This window comes from Genypterus blacodes, unplaced genomic scaffold (genome assembly GCF_046128005.1).
Source record: "Genypterus blacodes isolate CSIRO-AG114 ecotype Tasmania unplaced genomic scaffold, CSIRO-AGI_Gbla_v1 ptg000131l_1, whole genome shotgun sequence".
Classification (NCBI taxonomy): domain Eukaryota; kingdom Metazoa; phylum Chordata; class Actinopteri; order Ophidiiformes; family Ophidiidae; genus Genypterus; species Genypterus blacodes.
This window is the reverse complement of record NW_027466933.1, coordinates 701,761-727,885: the sequence shown is the minus strand read 5'-3', so window position 1 is coordinate 727,885 and position 26,125 is coordinate 701,761. Positions and strand designations below refer to the sequence as shown.

Genomic DNA, 26,125 nt, shown 5'->3' with positions numbered 1-26,125 from the left:
TGTTATTCCACTCTGTGTGTGTGTGTGTGTGTGTGTGTGTGTGTGTGTGTGTGTGTGTGTGTGTGAGAGAGAGAGAGAGAGAGGTGCAGGCTTTTACTTCCCCCTCTGTGGAGCTGTAAGGGGCCAGCTCAGGCTTGGCTGGTGGATGTGCATGTGTGTGTGTGTGTATGAATGTATGTATGGTGTGTGTCGATTCCAGACCCACAGATGGAAAACATGTAAAATGTATTCAAGTGTGTGAAGTGAGCCTGCAGCCATGGGTGTTTGATTGAAACCCTGGAGAAGTGAGCGACAATTACAACCTGTACAGTGGCTGAAATAACTGCATACACACAATATTCCCCCCTACACACACCCCCACCCAGTCACCATGTCAGTGAGAATGTGTGTGTGATGAATGCAGCTCAGGCCTTCAAAGTAAGTACACTCCCACTCTTCCAGCTGGGCTATTTGTTCAACCAGCGTGTTACTTGGATACTGGCGGAGTGTGATGGAGGTGCTGGATGAGGTGATTATATGTTTTTTTTTCTTGTGCCCGTGTCAGTTTTAAGGCAAGCAGTGGTGCTGCTGGTGCTGGTGGAGGTGGAGGTGATGGTGCTGGTGGGGGAGATGGTGGTGGTGGTGGTGGTATGGTGATGAAGAGTGATTCACCCTGGGAGCTTTTCTCACCTTCCTCAGCCTTCCATCTCCATCGTTATTATTCCTCCGTGTGGAACCTGAGATTGTCCGCCTGTGCAGGCGCGCTCGTGTGTGTGTGTGTGTGTGTGTGTGTGTGTGTGAATGTGTGGGTGTTGACATGCGTGTGGCTGTGCGCACATGTGAATGTTTGATATCTCTGACTCGACCGCCTAACTCAGTGTTTTGCAGCAGGGAATGATTCAGTCGGGTCTGCATGAAGGAGATTTGTGTGGAATGAGCAGTTAAAAGGGAATCCTACCTGACAAAACCCATTACAGACACACACCGTGACAAAGTCGACACTGGTGTAATACCCGCTGTACCTTACATACACACACACACACACACACACACACACACACACCAATCCTCAGATCCTTCATCCTGAGGTAGCAGCACTTTGTGGGCTTGTCACTGAGGTATATAGCGTGCATGGACTCTTCTTGAGAGGAAGCATACCAATCCAATTTTGGAGTCTTTTTAGGTAAAAGGGCCCAGCCCACACATTAAAGGAATGAGGGGGGGGGGGGGAATCCTAACCCCACATGTGTCTGATTTGACGTCCAAGCAGCTGACAAACAATTAGACCCTCCATAAGTAGCTCCGCGAACCAAGCTCGCCCCAGGATTAGGCCGCAAATGAGCCGCACATTACAGCTTCTGTCTCCTAAGTGGAAAGTGAGCATGTGTGTGTGTGAGTGTGTGGTGTGTGTGTGTGGAGGCAGGGTGTCAGCGTGTACTGTGTGTGTGTGTGTCGTGCATGGTGAGACTGTGAGTTGGGTGTGTAGGTGTGTGTGTGTGTAGCTTGTGTGACATTTAGTAGATGAGTGTTGTTATGTGTCATTGGCATTAATATATCTTCACCACATCACGCTGTAGTGTGTGTGTGTGTCGTGTGTGTGCCTGTGTGTGTGCCTGTGTGTGCCTGTGTGTGTGCCTGTGTGTGCCTGTGTATGCCTGTGTGTGTATCAGTGTGCACAGACTGGCTGTCAGCGTGCTTTAAAACAGAGAGAGTTTTAACTACATTTTCTTTAGTTGGGTGTTTAAGTACAATTTTGAGGTACTTATGAGTTTTCTCTCCACTTGGCTCATCTGATGGCTGCAGTTTGCAGAGGAACGGTCTTGAATTTCACAATCTTGTATCTGAGCCGTGAACGACACAAAGCATTCTGGGCATTTTGTCAACATTTTTACAAAGGGAAGTGTGGCAGAGAATTGACTTAGTGTGTTGAGGAACCCGTCGTCCTTAAAATGAACTGAAAGTGTAAAAACATCCGAGACACCGCCGATAGAAGGTGCATCTACCAATATGATGAAAAGCCCTCCATCGATTATTTTGATAATCGATTAATCTACTGGCTATTTAGATTAATAATCGATAATAGATTTATATTGGTATATGTATGTCTGAGTGTTAATGGTAATGATAAATCATCATAGCCGGGTCAGTGTGATACAGATGAGTTAAAACTTTGCATTAGGATAAACAAAATGTAAGCTACAGTGTTTTTATTTGATATTTATATTTTATTATATAATATATTTATGTTTATTTTATATGCGATGCTCCTGGCCCTCATCTGTGTGGCCTTTACCTTTTTTCCGTCATTTTGATGAATCTACCTTTTCTTCTTTCTTATTTAATGGTTGGTAAGCAAGCTCTGTGGCTGGAACATTGGGTCATGTTGGCGATTAATCACATTTGCAATCGTTTAGTTGATTAATCGTGACAGCCATGATCTCCACTTTGAGGAGAAAGCCTTAAATTTGCTGAATTTTGTTATTGTTGCATCTTAAACTTTGGTAATTCAGATTCAGATTCTGATACAGACGCATTAATACACGGATACAAGTAAATGCATTCATTCTTCTTCACTTTGACTTTGGATATTGAGTACATTTTGTTGCTAATGCTTGTAAACTTACATAAAATGAATGCCTTTTACTTATGATGGAGTATTTTTGTGCTGTGGTTTCAGAGAGTGAAGTGGCGTATTGGAGTGCTTCTTCCACCACTGCTCATGGATCTGTGTTCATATCCCTGCAGACAAGTGTGTGTGTGTGTGTGTGTGTGTGTGTGTGTGTGTGTGTGTGTGTGTGTGTCTGTGTGACTGCTTACCTAACTACTATGTTACTGCAGGTTCTCTGTTGTGTGTATGTTTGACATTTCATAATTGCGTCATTACTCGCTCAGTCTCCTCCTGCAAGAAGCGAGTGTATCGCAATTTGCAACACATGCTACGAGCAGACAGACACTTGCCCTTGATTATGGACCTGGGTGGAATGTCTTCCTCATCAGGCTGTCTTGATTCACCCCAGCATGTGGGGAGACACATGCTGCTGTGGGTGAATCTAATTGATTGGATGGCACCCAATTCCCAGCTCCAAGTCTCCTCAGGCAGCCGGAGAGCGAATCCGTCCAAGTGAAGGATGAGCCCAGGCATCGGTCGCTCCCCTAATAGATTGGCAGGGGCCTCATCCCATATGTTTCTGGTATCACCCTCAGATAACTCTGGGTGCAAGTTGGCTGCACCACAGGCCACATAGTGACGCCGCTTTCATTTTCACTGATTAGACAAGTGAGAATGGACAGAAGAAACGGGAGGCGTCCTGGCTCTTCATCTCAAACACCAATCCTTTAGTTTCTCCCTGATAAATGATGAGTGGGGATAAAGTCGTTAAAGGGGGCGGAGAGGGGGGGGTGTGGGGTGTCAGATCTGTCCGGGTCCCCTCTTATGACACAGCATGTCAGTTTCGGCGAATTTTGGTATTTTACGACAAAATTCTTGATCCCACAGGTCACGCTCCCGTCGTGCAGCAAGCACGAGTGCCATTTCGAAGCTTATTGGATGAAAGTCTCATTTGCCCTTGGCTGCCAAAGATGACGTTGCCATGGAAACAGCTTCTCCTGTTATCAATCATCGACTGTCTGGCAGGTAAACCATTATTCACACCGGCAATGATTCTTTCACGTTTATGGATATTTACAGTAGCGCGGAATGACGGCTGAAAATCATGTCGGTGTCAGAAACAATAGGACCCCCCCCCCCCCCCTCCTTCCCCCCCTCCCGGTTTAAAGAAACACACCTCGATATTGACTTCCACTCACAACACAGTCCCAGTACTTTCAATCTTTCTCTCAGGCAGACGTTTGCTGTTTCCAAACCTTTTTCTACATTTTTATCTGTGCATATTTGCCCTTCTGCTAACAGAGGGCAACATACAGATCAGCGTGTTAATAGCCTTTGTCCACAATGATGGATGAACACGACTTCTCCCCTCTGCAGATGTGCTTTTTTTCCCCCCTCAGAATCCACAGAAAATCACATATCCTCTCTCGTCAGAAATCTATTCTTGACTTCCCGCCGCACCTGTAGGATTATATAAAACCTCGGCGGCTCCATTCATGTAAAATCTGCAGCCTGCGAGCTCTCACAGTGACACGAGCGGCAGCGGCGGTGCGATGCAGCGGTACATATTTTCAGGGGCGCTTTTGTTCCTGAAAAACCTGCGCTTCCTTTTCAGCTTTCATACATTGGTTTTGAAGAATACAAAGCTAAAGCGTGCCATTTTCCGCATTTTGCTGTAGTCAAACCTCCTTCCCCTCCCCCCTCCTCCTCCTTCTCCCTTCTGGCGTCGCATTTCAGGCAGAACAAAAATATGATTATGGAAGGTTCACACCGTCTAAATGTCATTAACCTTTAACCTTAACCCTCCTCCTCCTCCTCCTCTGCCCCCCGGCTGCTCTGACAGTCTGCCTGGACAGCGGATCGTACCACGGTCCCAAATGGAGGATGGAGCCGGGCGACTTGTTCATCCCCGTCGACTCCATAGAAGAGGAGGCGACGCTGACGTGTGACGCCAAGGGCAGCGCCCCACCTCAGTACAGGTACGAGCACGTGTACGCAAACGCCATGGTTACGTGTGTTTAGTCCAGCTCACAATATGCATTTTAATCTACATGGAGATTTTCTAAATGAACACATTTTGAAGATTGAGTGTTTTGTAACAGAGCCAGACTACATTTTTAAGACCAAAAAGATAATTATATAGATTAAGTTAAATAAAGTAAAGAATGTAATGATATCAGCTGAGATTCTGTTGACTTTAATGTAAAACGTTTGGCAGAGAAGAAGAAGAATTTGCTTGTTGAAGATATTTTACAGTTAATTTTCAAGAACTTCACTGGAAATTAAATTTAGATACAATAAAAAGACTACAAATGAAAATAGAATAAATTACTAAATGTAAACATCCTACAGAACACTGCACAGCTCATCATTCTGCTCGCATATCTTACCGTATATGCCAATACGATGCATCTCAGATCGAATCAGCCGACATTGCCAACAGAACTGATGTGGGCTCTGGTTTCCTCTGTGTGTGGATGTTTTTCTTCCTGTGTGTAAAACCTCTTCTGATGCTTTAAATTGTAATTCTACATGTGATAAGCAGCACCCTAATCCCCCCGGTTAATTTTCTCCAAATGAGAATGAAATGCATGTAGGCAACCTAAGCACCGGCATGATGGCAGCTTGCTTTAATTCATATTGACTAACATGCCGCCAATCTGCCTCTTGTCTCGCCAGATAGAATCCCGGTGACACATGTGCAGCATCTTAATGATCGCCTGCTCATCTAAAACGCAGGGAGGCCGGTCTCGTGGTTGCTAGACACCAGTGGCCACTAACAGGCATTGATTACGTGTATCTTTGCCGCTCAGTGGCGGAATTACCGTGGCGGAGGCGAGCCGCATGATAGCAGCGTGTGGAAAAACGTACGTTCGTTATATTCCAGGCTTCTGCATTCCCAGGATAGGAGCTGATTAAAGGTGAGAGGGAGCGTGTTTAACGTGCCGTCTTTTGGAGCCGGCTGTGCGAGGCGCCGCACGCCCTCAGCACCTCTCCGGTTTCTCTCTCTGAAGTGTAAATGCGCTCACACGGCTCCCTCCCCCCTTCTTCCCCTCTCTTGCTTCCCTTCCCTGTGCCAGTCCTGTCACTCACAGGAGATGAGGGTTCCCATAGTATGCGCTCCTGTATAGCAGCACAGCGACTCATCTCGCTACACAAAAGCCTCCGTTTCCACAGCTGGTCATCAAAGCGCCGCTGTATTTTCCCTTATTCCCTGTCAACACAAGGCGACCCACCTCATTTTGACCCCAGGTTTAAATCGTGTGGCTCGGGACCGCACCGTCACCTCGCGGCGCTCCAGCTCCTCTGCGGTCAGACGATCAGTCAACGCCAGCTCAAGCCGTGTAATTTGGTCTGGAGTCTCGATCCGATCGCCCGCTCAACACTCAGAGCTGAACTGAACAGGAGAGGCCACTTAGACTGGGTTAGAAAGAGTGAAAGTGGTGAGGCGAGGTGTTATATCTATGGAAACAAGCACAGACACACAATGTTGCCCTATGATAAATATTTACGCATACAATTTCTACCAAACCAACCAAGGAGTCTCTCCACCACCTCTTCCTCTGTGTTTTCCCTTAGATGTGAGGGCTTTGAGGTCATCTTAACTGCTTAACTGGGTCTATTTCCTGGCCTTTCTGGACCATAATACATCAGGAAGTTCTCCTGGTTCTCACGGTCCAACCCGTTTTCATATAGCAGTTATAGTTTTTGCGTGAGAGCCGGTTGTTCCACATGTGGATTTCAGGCATCAGCTGTCTTCAGACAGCTCAACTCAGCTCTGTGTCTCTGCTTAATTGACTGCACCTGTTGTTCGTAAACAATTGGCGGCTTCAAAGGATTTGAGCTTTAGCTGACGCTCAAACTGCTTGTAAGGTTCGGGTAAAGAAAGACATTTTTCATGCCTTCACACTTCACAGTCTTTCAGGCAAAACCTTTCAGATCACAGGAGCCACAGGTTGAGGAGTCAAAGCCAGGGGGCCTCTCAGTCCCTCATGGGTTCACAGGGTCATGTTGTGATGTGGAGGAGATTACAAACGCTTTTGATGAAGCACAGCGAAGCATCATTTGATCTTGCCTCTGCCGGGCTCTTTGTCTGCATAGCTCACTGTCCCGCATAGCTCCCATTCATTGGATTTCCCACTTCGACTACTAATTTTGCGACTCCATAACATTTTGTCAACTAGCCAGTCAAATGCAAAAATCCAGTATCCATCAGCACAAACTGCTGGCCCCCGAACCTGGACCACTGTGGCCTTCCAAACAGGCAAAGGTCTGCTTGATTTTTTTTTCTGTTCCTGCGTTTGACTTTGTTGCCTGGCTACTAAAGCAAAAGTGTGAACACTGTCAAGCCAAAATAGAAGTAGTGGGCAAGAATTTTCCAAAAACAGATTGCGATGTTCCTTTGTGTTCACTTTCCAATTTTTGTTTCACCGTTGGAAATCTGTTGAACGTAAAGGCACGGGGGCCGTCCGCCTTTTGTTAGCATGCGTCAGTATGAAGACAGATTTAGTTCAGATTACAAAGAGAAGAGTTTAATACAGTATCTATGTCTTTTCTCTTCGAAATTTGAAATCTATCTGGATGTTAAGTGAAGGTGTTAACGCAGCCGCCTCACGTCTGCCACAATCCTCTGAGTGGTAGCGGAATGCGTCTCGCTCTCAATGTGGGAGCGGGCGGCCATGACCATTCAGCGATGTAAAGACGTTCTTGTAGGAATTGTGTTGAAGGTTTAAAATTAATGCTTATGGAATGACGGTGTTAAGGGCCGTCTAAAAGGAATTTCAAAGAAAAGCGGAATTGAAGAATGTGACCGTCGACGATGACAAACAGTTTATGCCTTTTTCAATTTTTGGAGAAAAATGATGGAATGTTAGAGGAAACACTCCGTCCTTGTGGCCCAATCAATGCCCCCTCTCTCTGAATGGCATGTGGAGCAGCTCAGAGGGCGCTTCAACGCGGCGGAGAGTCTTTTGTGATGAATTATGAAACGCGACAAACTTACCTCGAGTTCTTTAAAGCTGAATAATTTGCGCGATTGTGTAAACGGAGCGTGTTTTGTAAAGCTCTGTGCGTCTGTGCCGAAGCGGGCGAGTGGGGAGGATGCAGGAAGAGGTGAAAGGAGGCGCCTCGTGTTACATGCCATGTTACATGTTAATAGTGTGTCCTACTGAGACGTCAAAGGTGCAATATCACATTATGTAAATATAATGTGGCAGAGAAGAGGTGATTATGGTTAGGAGTTATGGTAATATCTAGTTTGGAGTCCACTTTTCCCTTTTTTAATAGCGGAGGACTTGGCTTTGTGCTCGATACGGCGAGATGAGGGAAAAACATTTTTAAGGACGCCTGTGGGGGGAATCAAACGGTCGCAAGAGGAACAAATGACAGAAACCCAGCCAAGAAAAGTAGAAGAGGAGAAGAAAGCATCAAAATATAAATATAAATCAGAAGGTTGCATGCGGGGGCCGTATAAACACATGCATCCAATAATCAGCAGCGCCTGTGAACGTTACTGACTGAGAGGCATTGTTATTGCGCGGATTACTTCTTTATTAAAGTCTGCAAATATCAATAAATACACCAGAGTGACAGCAGCAAAAATTTGGGATGATGATGAAAACAAATAAATCGAAGCACAACGTGTTTATAAAAACACACAAGATTGAGTTCTGCATATTATTGTGTAAAAGCTTTTATCCTGAACTTATTTATATACATGCAGCTTTCACTGTAAGTCTTTGTATCTTATGAAAACATGTCTCCAGTGTATCGGCACTGCACGACCGTAGAATATCTCACTGGAATGTCAGCCGGCGGGCCCTGCAGCTGCACTGGCACGCCATACGTCATGGTTTCTGGGATGTGATGCGGTCCAGGCTCCTGTCGCAGCTCCTCGCCGGGTGCAAAGAAACGGACGACGTGTTTTTTTTTTGTCTGTGTGTTTTTTTTTTTGCCAGCGACTGATGGTGTCTTTGGCCCTCACAGATGGTCGCTGAACGGGACGCTCATAAATCTGGGACTGGATCGCCGGCGGCGTCTGTCCGGGGGCAACCTCATTATACGGAGTCTGGACCGTTACCAGGATGTAGGGATGTACCAGTGTATGGCCTACAACGCGGTAGGAGCCGTCCTCAGCAGGAGAGCCAGCCTGCAGTTTGCCTGTAAGTTCTACCCTGTGACGCCTTTCACCAAACTATGGCTCGGGGCGATAGCGTGTGTGTGTGTGTGTGTGTGTGTTTGTGTGTGTGAGTGCTGAAATGGAGAACATGGGAACAGTTGGAGTGCATGATGATTGCAACCACACAACCAAGCATGACAGCTGCACTCTGCCATGTTTCCCTCAATCAAAAACACTTCATTGCTTCTTCTCTCTACATAAATTTGTGTTTTTAATATAATTTTGATGTTATGTCATGATTTTACTCCACCAACTAATCCAAATGTGTGGTTTGACAGATATAAACAGAAACAATAATATAACATAATAAGATAGATTGATGTGATTCCTCATTCATCACATTTTAGATTTGATTTTTAAAGGTAAAAGCTCATAAGCCTTAGTCGGGCCACAGTGGGGGACCTGGCTGAGGATTCGATCCCCCCCCCCCCCCCCCCCCCCTGGCAGGGAGCGCCGGGTTGTGGGCGTCTACCTCATGCAGCTCCAGACTTGACTGAAAGATCAATATCAATGATTGACGTTAAAGGTGAATTAGGCAGACGTAGCAGCTGTAGCTCAGAACAAACACCCTGTTTCCTTCTTTGGATGTTGCACCTTGACAACATGTGAGCGCTCCCATTGTGTCACTGCATCCTCATTCTTTTTCATTTGGGTTAATAGCTTGGGATGATTGTTGTTTGGTCAAGTCCCGTGAAGCGATGCCGCTGTCAGCTGAAGGAGCAGCACTAATATTAGCATGTGGGACACCTTGTGTGTGGACGGGCAGCTGTGCCAAACAGATCGGCTGTCATGCGGCGGCTGCAGCCTGATTGTCTTCTGTAAATAGTGAAAGTAAAAGTGTTATTGTTTTGATTTTGAGGTCACTTCCATTTGCCACCTAATGTGCTAAAATGGTGAAATAATGATTTTGCTTCAACAAAATGCACAATGAAAACCTGCCGGCTCTTTTATTCAATATATTCTGAACTAATTTCACACACGCAGTAACACCTTCGCCTTCTTCTTCTTTCCCCGCAAAGACGGAGACGAGCTTGGAATAGCAACAGTTAGAAACAATATTTCAGAGCTTTCAGCCGCGTCTTGATGCATTGCAGGCTGGCTTTGGGTCGCAGTCTTTCCCGTCATGCTGTGCACACTCACCTTTCATGGGGGGAAACAAAGGAGGAGGAGAAGTGAGCCCTGCTGAAATCACACCTGGTGTGCATCTCACACGAACAGTTTGCACTTCGGGCTGTACATGACAGGAGTCATAATGCGCTCTCATCAGCACAGGACAAGCAATTTAATTTCTCATTTACATCCTGCTTTGCAAATTATTAAAGCACGTCAGTATGTGGTGATATTCTGCCGTGCATTTTGCTTTTAATTGCACCACTTTGCATTTCTCTGTATACCAACTCCAGAACAATCTTCCGCCTGTCTCGCTGCCTCTGTAATCGCTCAAGAAGAGAAGAAGCACAATCCTCATAACAGATTCCTTATGGGCTCGTCTCTCTGTCTCTGTGAGAGCTTTGATCTGCTCTGATATGTCAGATCGTGCTGTGATCTCTTCTCATTTCTTTCCACAGACTTGGATCATTTCAAAGTCCACACCAGGAGCGCCGTGTCGGTCCGAGAGGGACAGGGAGTGGTGTTGCTTTGTGGAACACCCACGTACTCAGGAGGTAAACTCCCTGACCTGATTACTTCTATCTATCCTGTTTGGTCTGAGACAAATGTTGGGATCTAGCGGGACAAGCTGGAGGAGGTGTTTATAGTGAGGGACACCTGGCCCTGGATCAGTAGATAGATGATTGAAAGGAAACATCAGTCTAAATGTATTGTTGCTCTATGTTTTTATGAATCATCCTCTTGGGTTCCATCGTTGTCTCACACGCCCTCGTCTGTCTTCCAGACCTGTCCTACGCGTGGGTCTTCAATGAGTACCCCTACTTTGTACAACAAGACAATCGTCGCTTCGTCTCCCAGCAGACGGGGAACCTGTACATCGCCAAGGTGGAGCCCTCTGATGTGGGCAACTACACGTGCGTGGTGATGAACAGCGTCACAAAGGGCAAAGTCCACAGCTCGCCCACGTCTCTGATCCTGAGGACAGACGGTAAGAAAGCTGTCCTTCGTCTAGTCTCTCTCGACACATATTGAGAGGCTCCAGAATGGCAGAAGCAACAGTACATTTTGTCCTGTGATTAGATGACTCACAGTAAGTAAATAGTTGCTTCCACCGCCGGCCGGCAAACAAAGCGTCCAAATCTCCTCCTTGCTGACTTTGCTGTCTTCTAATTCGTATTCTCTCTAAAAGCCTTTTCGCTGCTGCTTTCAGGCGCATTCTCAGGCCGTGTTCCTTAGCGGCCTGTTGTTCCTGCTCTCCGTTATGCTTTCACAGAAAGAGTGAGCAAAGATTGCCCCGGGATGAATTAAACATAAGCCATACGTCGCTGAACCATTACATTGAGTGTTTCTGCCGGCTCAACCAGTTAGTTCCTACTCAATGTACTGTACATGTAGCCGGCATAAATTTAAATCTCATCGCGTCGCTCTGTGATCCGGATCTCCACCGTCCCTCCCTTGAAAGCTTAGACAATAACACAGCAGAGACGTTGGTGAACTGCCCGTTTAAGCTTGAACATAAATGAATAAAAGCATCCGGTGATCTCAAACACTTCACGAGGAAGATTAGAATGATTCCCCACTGCAATCTGACTGGTGACGGCACATTCAGGCAGGCGATGTGCTGCTTCCCGTTCCCCCCCCGTGGGAGAATGTGTTTCCTGTGTGTTCGTCTTTCAGGGCTTTTGTCTGGTCTATAATGTATCCATATTGTTCGTGAGTCATGAATAATGGAACCTCGACTGCTCGCTCTTCGCAGGTGTCATGGGCGAATACGAGCCGAAAATAGAAGTTAATTTCCCAGACAATGTACCTGCCGCGAAAGGATCAACAGTTACGCTGGAGTGTTTCGCCCTTGGGAAGTAAGCTTGATTTCTTGAAGTATGTTTTCACTCTTTCATATCTGTGTTTCATCTCAGTGGAGGAATCTCAATAGAGTCTCTTTTCAGACGAGCCGGGTTTTTATTGTGGAGTTAGAGCAGCAGCAACATTCTGCCAGTCTGTGCACGGATCATAAAGCTTCAGAGGGTGTTCAGCGCTGAGGTTCTGCCTGCTCTTGTTCCCTCCAGCCCGGTGCCAGAGATCACCTGGAAGAGGGCGAACGGCGTTCCCTTTCCGAGCAAAGTCAAAATGAAGTACTCCAACGCGGTGCTGGAGATTCCCAGCTTCCAGCAGGACGACACAGGCGGGTACGAGTGCGTGGCTGAGAACAAGATGGGGAAGAACACAGCAGCAGGACGACTGGCTTTCTATGGTAAACTAGATGTGGACACTAAACACATCTGCTTGTATATTTAAAGAAATGTTTTCATCCGTAACCTCTTATCCTGTTCAGAGTCACAGGATTCAGCATTTTTGATTGAATTCTTATGCGATTTCTTATAGTTTGGCATAAATAGGGCGTTTAATACTATTTTTGAAATGTTGAAATGTTGAATATTAGCCATCTGATGTCAAATCTGATCAAGAAAATGTCTTGATTGTAGAAATGAGTCCACCCGTCATTGCTTTCTGATCTTTAGTTTAGTTTAGTTTACAGAATTATTAAAATAGTGGAAAAATAGAAAAAAAAAACATTTTCAAAAAATCTTTAAAATTGACCAAAAATCCAAAGAAAAAAAGAAGAAAGAAAGAAAATGTTATTCAAAGTTTAATTGAGTAAACATTGTGGGAAAACTAATGCAAGAAAACATCTACAAAATATGACTCAGTCTCTCACAAACACACACACACACACACACACATACACTTATGAGACCCTGTAAGCGGTTGGACAGCAGGTTTGGTAGAATTCTCACAATCCAAAATATGTCAACCTGGCTAAATGAAAGCCAAGGTCCGCAAAAAGTAAAAAACCAAATAACATTGCAACCCCAGGAGAGTTAGAATGGAAGAGGAGGGGAAGAAGAAAGCAAACAAAATAACATGGAAGAGTAAAGTCGTTTAAGCAAAGGTATTTTCCATTAACGGGTACATGAAACACGGCCGTAAAAACCTTGGTATTGTTCAGTAAAAATCAGTCGAAAATGAAAACAAATTGCCTTTGAAATTACATAAATCAATCATTGTTAGAGTGGTTGGAGGATTAAAGTTGAAAATTGTTCATTTCATTATTGGCGCTGTCTTAATTTAATAAGCAGTGATTACGCTTTGTATTCACTTTGCTGCACTTATTCGTTTTCGCTTGTGTGCCTCCGTGTTCTACCACCAACCTGCCGAGTAACTTAACGCGCGCGTGTGTGTGTGTGTGTGGTGTGTGTAATGAGCATAGACGCCGTGTTCCTGAGCACGACGTTCCAGACGGCGAGACCGGACCGTCGCCACTCTGCCAGCTTCCCCCCGCGTCTAATCACTTTCTCTCATCCCTTAACTATACTTGATTCTAAGATGCAGAATCAAATCCTCGCCTGGGCCATTTCAGCATTCAAGTCTCCTTCTCTCTGTTTCCCCCCTTCAGCCAAACCTCAGTGGATCCAGACCATGAAGGACGCGGCCCTGGCCATCGAGGAGCGGCTGTACTGGGAGTGCCGAGCCAACGGCAAGCCCAAACCCTCCTACACGTGGCTGAAGAACGGCCAGCTGCTTGTCTCCGAGGTAAATCGCAGCCTCCCCCTCATCCGCCACGCGACCGTATTTCACTTTAAAGACTTAATCTCTCCCCTTGGCTTTCAGCTCCTTTCCTTCATTTTGCAGAGAAGAGCAGTCTGGCACACAGAGCGTGCCGCCGCCGCCGCTCCTCCAAGTGCAGGTCATAATGACATGCGAGGAGAGCGTAAACATCTCGCCGAGGTGTGCCAGTAATGAGACGTGGATGAAACTGTCTCTTATTCCGCCTCTTCTCTAGGCAGATTACACAGTCTTAGAGAGTGGATCAGCACACTCCCCAGGAGGTTGTTCCATTTCATCTGAATGAAGCCAGCGGTTTGTTTTTCATTATTCATGCTGCCGCTTCTTCCAGATTTACAATGGACTTAATCTACTGTGAAATACGCTATATGTGCTAGTACACCTAATTCCAGACTGCCAGAGAAGGACGCGTCGGCCGCGGTGCTAGTGTGTATTCTGGGATCCCTCCCCTTGAACTGGAGTGACTTTAACACTCCGCCAAGATTAATTTTCTTCGCAGCATTTAATATCGTTCTGCACGTCGAGGTGGAGTTTGCGTGGCTGTGTGTGCGCGCCGCTAGGAATAGCTTTAAATGTCACTCTGCAACTTGGGTTAGCTGCGGAATTACATTCAGAATTTAATTTCAGGTTCTATTATATTATATATTAAATGTATTCAGAATACTTTGTCCTCACACAGTGGAGGAACGTTTGTTTACGTATCATGGAGGAAAATGTCTGGGAAAACGAAACTTTTAAAGATGCAGACAGATCGGTTCTTTATAATTCATTTCAAATAATCTATATGAGGAGAATCAACGTAGTCTTTCTGATCCAAGCTCCTTTCTCAACACCGACTTGGTCCACCAGAGAGCGTTTTCTCATGCTTGATACATCAAACTCTAACACTGCAGTTCTCATCTCATCTGATCCCTTCCCATCACCGCCGAGCCTCCATGAGCCATCAAAGCCAAACAGAATGCGTGGGCTGGCCTAGTGAGGGTTCCTCTAAGGTCCTAGGAACAGTTCCATTCTTCCAACGATGGGAATAATGTAGCAACATAGGGCAGTTTTATGCGTGTTTACAATTTTGTCCTGTGTTTCCTCCGCAGGAAAGGATCCGTGTGGAGGAGGGAGTCCTGTCAGTGTCCGAGCTGACGCTGTCTGACGCCGGCATGTACCAGTGTGTGGCCGAGAACAAACACGGCGTCATATATTTCGCCGCCGAATTAATGGTTTTAGGTACGATGGCATTTATTTCTGCCCCAGCTCCCCCTCTCCTCTTCCTCCTCCTCCTCCGTAATCTCCAAATCGCAGCTGCCAACGAATCTTAAAGGTCATCCTCACTGTCATCATTAAAGGTTGCCTGGATTAGAGGATGAAGGGTCGGCCAAAATGGTTTTGTCGGGGTCAAAAGTGTGTTTTTATGTTTATCCCCTCCTGATCGTGTTTGATGTGACGTGTGGGTGGGCTGACAGATGAAGCACCTGAGGGAAAGTCTTCATGCTACATTTCAGTCATAGATGATTACATTTAAACACATGAAAATGTAAAAAATAAAGATGTTGGTCCCCTTTTACTCCCTCTTATTATAGCACCACTGTGCACACTAAGCGAAAACCGGCCTGTTTTGCCTCGCCCCTCCAAAAACCCTGCTCTGCTCTGATTGGACAGATGAGAATAACAACAAACACTATGTTAGCTTGACATTTGATTTTCATACACCAAACCGAGTCTTGGCTAATCCTCCTCTCCTCTCCTCTCCTCTCCTCTCCTCTCCTCTCCTCTCCTCTCCTCTCCCTTCCTCTCCTCAGCATCGCCTCCGGACTTCACGGGGAACGTCCTGCGAGCCCTCCTCAAAGCCAAGGCGGGCACCACGGTGACGCTGGAGTGCAAACCTCAGGCCTACCCCATCGCCAGCATCCTGTGGAAGAAAGGGAACCTGCCCATCCACACCAACGACAGGTACCGACCCAAAGAATCGATCCGGTGGAATATCGACGAGCTCGTTCACACACCAGCAGCTCAGTTTGTGTTCTGCATGGATGACGTCAGTGTGCATTAGTGACCTGACTCTGCTCTTTTTGAAGCCTGGGACGGTCTCGCTGATCAATAGTCATTGTAGACGCGCGCGCACACACACACACACACACACACACACACACACACACACACACACACACACACACACACACACACACACACACAAGCTCCTATCTCTGATCATTGAGCTGCTTTCCAGCTAATTAAAGTGAAAGTTAGAGCCCGTGTAATGTTGGGATTCTTTGTTGTTACCTGCTTCCTCTCTCTCTGCACGCTCACCTTTCAGGGTCACGCTCTCTTTGGACGGTACGTTGCGTCTGGTCAACGTGAGCAAGTCGGACGCGGGCAGCTATACGTGCTTCGCCAGGAATAGATTTGGCATGTCGAGCACAACGGGAAGGCTCCTTGTTACGGGTAAGCCGGGCTGTAAAGAGGAATATTTATGCGCTCCACTTAGTAAGCAGAATTTATGGCTCAGTATGGATCAGGGCGAGAGAGGGAGGGCCACTATACCGCCAGGGCCCCAGTCAATAACGTTGTGGGTGGTAAATAAAAACAAACTTTTCCTTTTCCCCTCTGAGGAATGCGTCAAAACTTTGGCACGTCTCCCCTCCATCTCTCCGTCAGGGGGGGAACACTCCACCAAAGTTTCTGCATAATTAAATAACTGTCTTCATTTCTGTTGGAGGGATTTGGAAGTAGTAAAAGTTTACCAAACCCCATCTGTTCGCTCAGACAGACCCCGCGCCTCTTTTGAGTTTTTATTATGCCGAGCGGCTTTTTGTCCGCCTGAATTGCCGTAACGCACTTGGCGCGGCGGGAACGTGACCCAGTCGCCTGTTTTCCCTCAAAGCGACTCTAAGCGGCAACCAATTTTCTCCCCAACAAATGAAAGTGGCACAAGTGGAGGCAATGAAAGCGGCGAGCGAGGACGTGTTAAAGACGCTCTTAATGTTCTAAGTGCGTCTCCAGCCGAGTGCAAGCTGAGGGTTCTCCACCATTCTTAGAGGTCTTTATTCAACACACTGATCACTTCTGTCTTCCTCTGCAAACTTCCAAGGCCAGTTAGATTACTAATTACCAGAGTATTTGTTTAGAATGTGTTAGGGGACAAGAGGGTCACAACCTGCGTGCTAAGTATGACCGGCGAGTACCTTGAGCACTGAACTCATGTGAGGGAGGGCGAATCCCTCGCCTTTGTGTTCTTCCACCTCTATTTAAATCCGGCAGATTCGTTATCTCTGACTTGTGAAGCCCGGGGCCGACTCATCCGAACGACGCCTATAGTGGACTCCGGAGCGGCGCCTCCCGTTTTGTCCGGCGCTCAGAGTGCAGCCCCATTACATCAAGGCTTTTATCTGATTCGCTGTGTATTGTCATTGCTATCAGGATTACAGGAGATTATTCTAGCTGTGTCAGCCTGGAGTATTAGGCTATTTTATTGCTGGCAGGCTTTGTGTTATCACATTATTCGACAAAGGCTTTCCACGATAGCCGGCGTAATATAGATAATATGACTGAGTGTTTTATAGAGCGTGTTCCAGTAAGTGCGCTGCATCTTTTTAGCCAAATCCAACAAATCTTTCTTTTGCAATGGTTTGCAATTGCATTTTCAATGGTTCATCAAAGCACATGACAGACGTTGCTCATATGCAGGACATTCCATGGTAAGGTTGCCGGTAGGTGGTGACTGCCCTCTGCTGGAACATCGGATATCTGCGTCAGGAATAATTTACAATACAAGAATGTAGCACGTGAGGACGAAGTAACAATGGGTTTCCACTGTCGACTCACTGTATTAGGTCAAGTAACTAACATAGATAGTGTGTTTTCATTCAGTGGGCACGTTGATGCTGTTAAAAGCGCAGCTCAGGAGCAGATCAATTTGCTTTCTGCACAGTTCAGCACGGCAGAGGTTTCATAGTAGATCCCCAAATGAAAATCATTCTTTATACGTCCTCATTAATGTGAATACGATCTTGATTTGAGCTATTTAGATATAAAAATGACACTTTAGACGACTGTATTTTAGATTTCATTCATTTCATGTCTCCTTTGTGTGTTAATGTTAAATAACTCCTGAAAACTCTTCCGGTTTTAATCAGAGGAGCCATTTATTATTTAATTCCTCTCAGCCCATTATAGATAATTACATTTTGCCTGAGATGAGACGCCAGCCTTGTGTTTTTTTCCCCGCCGAGCAGATCCCACCAGAATCACCCAGGGGCCGGCGGATATGGAAATCATCGTGGGCGAGAGCATCGTGTTACCGTGTCAGGTCAGCAGCGACCCCGTCCTTGATGTCTCCTTCTCCTGGGCCCTCAACGGACAGCTGGTCGCCAAGGGAGACGATCACTTTGAGCTGGTGGGAGGGGTGAGTGACCCGCCGTCGTAGGGTGCGAATGGGCAGTTTGGCGCCTCCGTCCTCCCCATCTCTCTTCATGTCACCCCGCCCCTCCCCCCATCCGCCATTAGCTAAAGGGGGACAGCTTGAGGCGGACGCGGCGGTGTTACTCTGAGTGATTCACTGCGGCGAGTCACACTACAGTTGGTGAGATACGGCGGCTTGCACAATTCAGGAAGTCTCCTCAGAGGCACAATAAGCTGCGAGAGTGTGAAAATGTTTGGAAGGAATAGACGTACAGTAAGATCATTCAGCCGGGCGAAGATTTCATTTGTACTTTTTGGAACGGAGACTCGGCGGTCACTGTGCCAGAATACTTTCTCCTGCATAAAAAGGAAACACAATGGCGGCTCAGTCATTGTGAATGGCTGTCATCTGTGTGAGTGCACTTCTCTTTCTCTAAAGTAATCGACTTTTTCTGCCACGGCTGGTCTGGAATTCTTTTCAAAAATCCTCCCTTTGACTTCGCCCGCTGCAGCGCTCTTCATAACCGAGTCAGGATACACATCGTCATTAGAGGTGTGTGTGAGGAGGGATGGAAACATGGCACCGGCCCAAATGACAAAACACTATGAGAACGCCCTCACACTGCCTCCAAATTACTCCCCGTATGTGTGTGTGTGACTGTCAATGCTCTGATCTGAAAAGACTCATTCCTCGGAAATGCTTGAATGTCCCCAGTCCAAAAAGATTATCAACTTAACTTTGCTGCTTCAAGGAATTAATTTCCATAATTAAACCAAGTTGGCTCTGCGACCACGTCTCCCTGCCAACGCCAAGAGACGGATTTCACCACTAATTTTCCATTTGCTGCCCGCGGGTGTCCTCTCACATGAAAGTCTTGAGGTCCCTCTCCCAACCCCAACACACACACACACACACACACACACCCCAGCACCCTCACACCAGCGAATCTCTCCCCGAAACGCCACTCGTTCTCTCTTTGTCGTTCTCTCTTTCCCGTTCTCCCGCCGCAGGTCTTGGAGGTCACGGCGACGACCTCGGCAGAAAAGCTTGCATACAAAAAAATTCATTTTACTGCAAAAAGCTTTCCTGGCATGCGGCCTTGATCCTTTCTTTGTGGCGGTCGCGTGTTCTCTAAAGAGGCTCTGGCATTTTTTCTTATTATATTTCATCTTCGTGCCTCGGCTCCGACGTTAAACATCCTGAAAGACACATTTACCTCTGTAAAGTATTTTCCACGTTACCGCGGCGGGGACTTCCTTCCCGGCGCCTCTATTTACCGCAACTTACGAATGCTTCACTTCATTCTTTAATAAGCTGTCACAGGGTCTGTTATCTTTCATGCTACATAACGCTTTCCTTCCTCCTTCCCAGAGAACAGCAGGGGATCTGATGATCAGGAACATACAGCTTTACCATGCCGGCAAGTATATCTGCGTGGTGGACACGGACGTGGAGAGCCTGTCAGCTGTGGCCGTATTGATCGTGAAAGGTAAGAGAACCTCATCACAATAAAGCTGAAGAGGCCGCTGAGGAGTTTGGGCTCCAAAATGGAAACTAATTCTTAGAAACGCACCATCGTGAGATTAATGTGTTCAGAATACAAACTTCCCCGTGTGGAGGCTGTTTCCTGTGGCTTTTAAGCAGTAATGGGTTTGTTTGAGGCGTCGATTTGCTGCGCTGAACCCAAAACACGCTCAGGATCCCCCGAGAAAGGCTCCGGCTGTCATCAGAGAATCCAATTTTCTTGTCTTGCTTATTTGTACCATCGGGTTGCTTGATTACATCCCGTACACGCCTCGGGTTTTCAGTTATGTAGCATTTGAAGACGTCTGTACACAGGCAGCACTTGATAAAACTGTCAAAAACGTCACGATTTCCAGGATGCCTCTTTTTCTCTCTCTCTCTCTCTTTCTCTCCCCTTCCCTCTCCCTCTCTCTATCCCTCTCTCTCTCTCTCTCTCTCTCTCCCCTCCCCCCTCCTCTCTTTTTAATTACCAATTTGGAATGTTGTCTCAGCAATACACTTTGACAGTGGAGAGTTCTGACGCCTGTCTGTGCTCGCTCATGCAGCGTGTGCCGCTCGCTGCCGGAGAGGCGCGATTGTCAGCAGCTACATCGGGCAGAACAAGCTAGAACAACTTTTTATTGTGTACGTGCGTGTGTGCTGCGTGTGTGTGTGTGCGTGTGCATGTGTGTTTATGGGAGAATGGCAGGTTTGTAGGGCAAAAGGCAGCACGTGCAGAGCGAGGGGAGGGAACGTTTCTGTCTTTGATCAATACGCCAAATAACCGCGGCAATCTGACACACACGCAAATATGTTAAATGTCAGCTGAGGTGAAGGATGATTTTAGTGTCGGGGTTTGAAAAGGTTGGATCCATATCTTTATCCGGTAGGCACACCCGCCCGCCCGCCCGCCATCCCAGCTCCACTGCGTTTAAGATCCTTTAGGTTAAATGGCATTAATGGACGCCGCCGCACAAATGACTGAGAGCAAAGTGGCAGCGAGGCGGTTTGTCAACGACGCGCACAATCAAAGCTGTGGAAATGGATTGGCTGAGTATCGACTGGAGCGAAACCCGTGTGCGTGTGAGCGCATGTGTGTGTGACTGCATTATTTACACGTCCCGCTCACGGCAGCTGTCACGGGTTTCTCATTGCTCGGATCGAACGCCGTTCAAAATGTTGGGTTGGGCGGCAAAGCATGAAGCTGGACGGCGATCAGTCATCAGGGCCAAAGCAACGTTTTCTGTTTGATCGCCGCCGCCGTCGCCGCCTCCCCACAAACTGGCAGTGGCAGTGTGTTAATTGGAACTTATTTTCCACTCTAGCACATAGTCAGTCTGTTTGGAAACGCCACTCCAACGCTCATGACCCAGAACGGACGCAAGAAACGCTTTTACCGCCACGCTGACTGTTATGTACCCAATGTACCGGGTATTTTTAGCTGATGTGTTGGGTTTTTTTGCTTTGATTTGAAGGACAGATGGTGCAGAGGAAAAACCCTGAACCACACAATCTATCTATGATATGACAGATTATGGAGGTATCGTTTACTTTTGGTACCTGGATGATGCTTCTATTAATACTGTCATATATTATAATATAATGAATAAGATAATTCGGTAATTTGGTGTTGAAATGCATCAAAATTGCACTGAAAGCTTCATTATTGCCCCGTCCTTTAACATGTCCACATCGGCTAAACACGCCTACAAAGTGTGTGATCTACCCGTTTTCACTCCGTGCGCACAGAGGTGCTGCAGCAAGAGGGAATCTGAAGTGAATCAATGGCACAAAATAATCCCCCGGTTGCAAATGAGGACATGTAACTGTGTGTGTTGTGCTTTTAGCCAGAGCATGTTTACATTCTATATTACAGTAATCTGAATATTATGCAGTGTGCGTGTGTGTTTTGATCGTACTCGCATGAATAGCTAACAGTGAAAATGTTGTGACACTTATGTTGCATTTCTGTGAGATATTTATGCATTAATTGGGGAAATAGTCACAACACAGCAGCCGCAGCAGCAGCAGCAGCTTGCCTGTCACATGTTAACCACATCATCAGGCCAGATCTCATTTTATAGACTGGTGTAAACAGTTCAGCCGCACATCGGTCCCGTTCCTGCAGCCCGAGCCGCAGACACATTATGCGAGCCCGCGATATTATGCAGCGATTGTAGCCGGGGTAATTTTGCAGGTTTCCGTATTGGCTCCCGTTTTGTCGGGCTCCTCTCCTCGCAGTGAAGGTCAATGATAATCACTCCCGACACAAAGACTCACGGTGATCATCTGGCTCCTCGTTTTGTACAATGGCAGCGGGGAATGTTTTAGATGCCACTCCACGGTGCCTGGCAAACACTCCACCGGGTGCTGCTGGTTATTGAGAAGGTCATGGCATATGGATAACATCATTATCATTAGCATTCAAACCACTTGGTGAGCACTCGTGCTTGTTTGATGGTTGCATTATCACCCTGGAAGACCGAGCGCGGGGGAAAGTGGCCCCTCGCAGCAGGCGGGCGGTGCAGCACAGCAGTGTGACTGTAAGCTTAGTCAATATTATGATACGCCCCGGCCTTGGAAATGACATGTAACTCTAATTTTGGGATATTTTGCATTTAAGAGGAAAATAAGATTACCAGAGCTTTAGGCTGAAATTTAATTTGCCATGTGCAAAGCCCGGACAGTCTGTCCATATTAATAACAGATTATTTGAACACATAGACACTGACAACAGCCTCTCGCCCCAGCCAAGGAAATATAATTAAGAGGATAAGGAATTGATCCTTGACTGTGTGTTCCATTAATATGTATTAATGAGGCCAGTGTATTAAAGGTGTTTTTTCAGATCCAGAGCTGCTAATGAGTTTTACGGGGATCAATATCTCTAAAGCCGGGGCCTTTAATGTGGAGTGTATGTAGGCGGGCACATACAAGGCCTCTGTAAAGAAAAACATGCCAATACCGTGTCCGTCATGGCGTCTGGTGCATGGATACGGACCTCATATACCTTATATATCTTATCAACAGAACATCTGCTCATACGTTTAAAGTGCCCCAACATTAATTCAGTCTTTGAAATCCGATTTGCGTGCAGACAGAAAGCAGGGAGAGGCAGCGAGGAGCGTGTGGAGCTCAGGGCGTTATTATTCTGCAGTCTGTCTCACAGCTCTCCAGTGGTCTATTATTTCTGATGAGCCGACGCGTTCATTAGAAGAGGAAACAGTAGATGAGCCTAAAGTGAAACATCACACTGCCTAATTGGCGGGATAATGAAAATAAATGATAAAACTCGGGTTTCTCCAGGACTGCGCCTGCCTTTGTCATCTTTTACCTTTTAATTTGACTCCTCCACGCAACGATGTCGGCCGCTCCTTCGATCAATTACCAGGAGGACCATGAAAGAGAAAGGATTACGAGCCGGCTGAATATTGAGACAGACAGTGTTGAATTCGCTTTTAATTCCTGGTGAAGGGCATCACCTCCACTCGCACTAAAAGCTTTTAGAGTGATTCCCTGTTGTTCGTCTGGAGATGAGGTTTCAGGTGTTTTTCCTTTATGTGAGGCGCTGTAAGTGTTCTGTCCTACACACACACACATTCACACACACACAGATGTGACGTATCTGATGCCATTTTGAGCTTAAATGTTACTCAACTACATTTATGTGAGAGTTGTCATTACTAAGCGGAACGAAAGTTAGAATGTGAGCATTGGAACGTACCTGGGAACCCTGACATTTGAGATTTGAGATTGTTTCCCCCCCCCTCCATGTGATCCAGGCCCCCCCAGCCCGCCAGACTCGGTGACGGTGGAAGAGGTGACGGACAGCACGGCCCAGCTGACCTGGACCCCCGGCAGAGACAACGGCAGCCCCATCAGCAATTACCTCATCCAGACCAGGACTCCCTTCACCGTGGGCTGGCAGAGGGTGAACACAGGTAGGAGAGGAATGTTCGCCTCAGACCGCCGCTTTTATATTCACATTCCTCACTGATCCCCGCAGGGACAAATCCACTCCCTTCCTCCCCTCGAACACGGAGGTCAGAGTGTAGGGTCGGCTGCTGATTTAGCGTCTCGCTGAAGGGAAACCGCTGAGGTCACTTTGTATGTTCGCCTCATCCAGGCTGCGTTTACACCAACGGGGATTTGCAGACGATTTGACTTTTTTTGCTCAGATTAGGAATCTCTTGCTGTTCCATCTCTTGCACCACACACACACACACACGCACACACCCATGCACCCATGCACACACACACACACACACACACACACACACACACACACACACACACACACACACACACACACACACACACACACACACACACACACAAGCTGGAGTTATAAGTGCTCTAATCCGTCTTCCCAACCTTAATAAACTGTAAAGTCTAAGGTCTAAACTGTTTGACACAAACGAAGCTAGTGACTTAAATAGTTTCTGAGATAATTAAGAAAAGGAAAAGTGTGTTAAAGAAATGTTCAAACCCCAATAAACCAGGCAGGACAAACAGAGACGTCCTCTAATATGAGACGTTATACACACTTCTCTTTGCGTGTCTCCAGTTCCAGAGCTCATCGATGGCAACACGCTCACAGCCACGGTGGTTGACCTGAACGCCTGGGTGGAGTACGAGTTCAGGGTGCTGGCCAAGAACAGCGTGGGAGTGGGAGAGCCCAGCCCGGTGTCTGTGAAGACCCGGACAGAGGACGCAGGTACAGATCATCAGTGTATATCGGTTTATATGGAGGGAGAGATGTACAGGTGTTCTGATGATGACAGACGTCGTAAAAGACACAGATACATGATTACATATTCTGATGGAGTGAAAAAATATTCTTTACATTTTCTGTGTTTCAATCATTGTTTACATTGCTATCTCATCATCGTTATCATCATCATCATCTCTCCTCCCTCCTGTCTGTTCTCTCCCCTCTCCTCTCCCCACTCTCCTTTCTCCTCTCACCTCTCTTCCCCCTCCTCTCTTCTCTCTCTTCCCTCCTCTCCCCTCTCTGCTCTTTCCTCCCTCCTCTCTCCTCTCTCCTCTCTCCTCCCTCCTCTCTCCTCTTTCCTCCCTCCTCTTTTCTCTCCTCCCTGCTCTCTCCTCTTTTCTCTCTCCTCCCTCCTCTCTCCTCTCTCCTCTTTCCTCCCTCCTCTCTCCTCTCTACCTCCTCTCTCCTCTTCCCTCCTCTTTCCTCCCTCCTCTCTCCTCTCTCCTCCCTCCTCGTTTCTCTTTCCTCCCTCCTCTCTCCTCTTTTCTCTCTCTTCCCTCCTCTCTCCTCTCTCCTCTCTCCTCTCTCCTCTTGTGCTCCAGGCCCGAGCCTGTGACTCTAATCTTCTCTTTTGGCTGAGATGCTTTAATTTCTTCTCTACCTAAGCTCAAAAGCCTCTTTGCCTTTATTCATTTATTCATTTCTGATTCTACTTTCTCGCTACTTTTTGCCTTATTGAACAGTTTCTTTCTCCCAATCCCCTCTAATTTTTTGAAAAACTTTTTGACGAGCTCTGTGCTTTTTGTCTGCGCCCAGCAGTTGGCTAATTCTGTTAGCACTCAAGTTTAGTTTTCGGCGAGGAGGGTCAAAGGTTATTTGCAAACCAACATCTCCTAAAAAAGAAGAACAGGAAGAAAACTGGAACAGACCCAACATAAGACATCGGTGTGAGAAATCGCTGCATATCTGCCTGACTCCTGACCTGTGACCTTTGACCTCTTGGCCTTTTCCACACCTCAGCCTCGAGGGGGGGAAACACATCTGAGCTCTAATGCACATTTTCTCTCTCTATTTATGTAGGGGAAAGTTTAGATCATTTTTACAAACCAAATCTTTCTCATTGATTATTGATCCAAGTTCTCCCTGCTGTCGCTCAAAATCCATCAATTATTGATTCGCCAATTCTCAAAAGCATTCCATTTTGTTCATGTTGCTTTCTTGGTTCCATTGTTCCTCTTCATTCCAGGTCAAACTCTCAGAGATTATAATCAATATTTACTTGATATACATTCAGTTCTGCTTGTGTGTGTGTGTGTGCGTGTGTGTGTGTGTGTGTAATACCCCTATATACTGTATATATTTATATGGAGAGACAGAATTTCATTAACTTTTATTATATACAAAGACGTTGTTTGTGTTTTTTCTGCCGAGTGAGCAATATATATTTATATATATATGGAAATATACATAAAATTACATTTTAATGCCATTTAGCGGCGCTGGGAGGTTTAATCATTATTTTATTCATTTTCATGTCTTTACTGGTTTTTCAATGGCGACTTGTTGCACTACGATACACACACACACACGTCAGTCTAACAAATATCAAAAGAGTAAGGATTGTGTGTGTGCTTGTGTGTGTGTGTGTGTGTGTGTGTGTGTGTGTGTGTGTGTGTGTGTGTGTAGTTCCTGATGCGGCACCAGGTGATGTGGGCGGAGGCGGCGGCAGCAGATCTGAGCTGGTCATCACATGGGAGGTAAGTCATCGCTCTGACGCTGCAGTTCGAGGCCTTGGCTCCGTTTAACTCCCAGGTGTCATAAATCCACGGGGGGTCATTAAATCTGCGGCGCTGCAGTCGCTGTAAATTCTTGGTTAAAGGCGACACGTAAGGTGGCGTTTAATGTATACACAAGCAGAACACTGAATCTGGCACTTATTGTCATTTACGATGCTCCGGCCTGTTGGGAATTTATGTTTTTTCCGGTCGAATCGGCATCGCAAAAGCATTTGGGGGG

General features: G+C 46.6%; 1 protein-coding gene across 1 annotated transcript in view; it reads left to right on the top strand.

Moving 5' to 3' along the window:
• The first annotated feature begins 3,558 nt into the window (after window positions 1–3,558).
• The window catches only part of cntn3a.2 (contactin 3a, tandem duplicate 2), a 28,511-nt gene continuing 5,944 nt past the window's right edge, over window positions 3,559–26,125 (top strand). Inside the window, exons 1-16 of the mRNA XM_076163406.1 lie at window positions 3,559–3,613; window positions 4,431–4,566; window positions 8,573–8,748; window positions 10,334–10,429; window positions 10,660–10,863; window positions 11,632–11,734; window positions 11,942–12,126; window positions 13,330–13,466; window positions 14,591–14,720; window positions 15,293–15,443; window positions 15,808–15,935; window positions 17,726–17,895; window positions 19,264–19,381; window positions 23,178–23,336; window positions 23,963–24,112; window positions 25,796–25,866. Of these exons, the coding sequence (XP_076019521.1) occupies window positions 3,559–3,613; window positions 4,431–4,566; window positions 8,573–8,748; window positions 10,334–10,429; window positions 10,660–10,863; window positions 11,632–11,734; window positions 11,942–12,126; window positions 13,330–13,466; window positions 14,591–14,720; window positions 15,293–15,443; window positions 15,808–15,935; window positions 17,726–17,895; window positions 19,264–19,381; window positions 23,178–23,336; window positions 23,963–24,112; window positions 25,796–25,866 (2,169 nt within the window). The remainder of the gene's footprint in view (window positions 3,614–4,430; window positions 4,567–8,572; window positions 8,749–10,333; window positions 10,430–10,659; window positions 10,864–11,631; window positions 11,735–11,941; window positions 12,127–13,329; window positions 13,467–14,590; window positions 14,721–15,292; window positions 15,444–15,807; window positions 15,936–17,725; window positions 17,896–19,263; window positions 19,382–23,177; window positions 23,337–23,962; window positions 24,113–25,795; window positions 25,867–26,125) is intronic.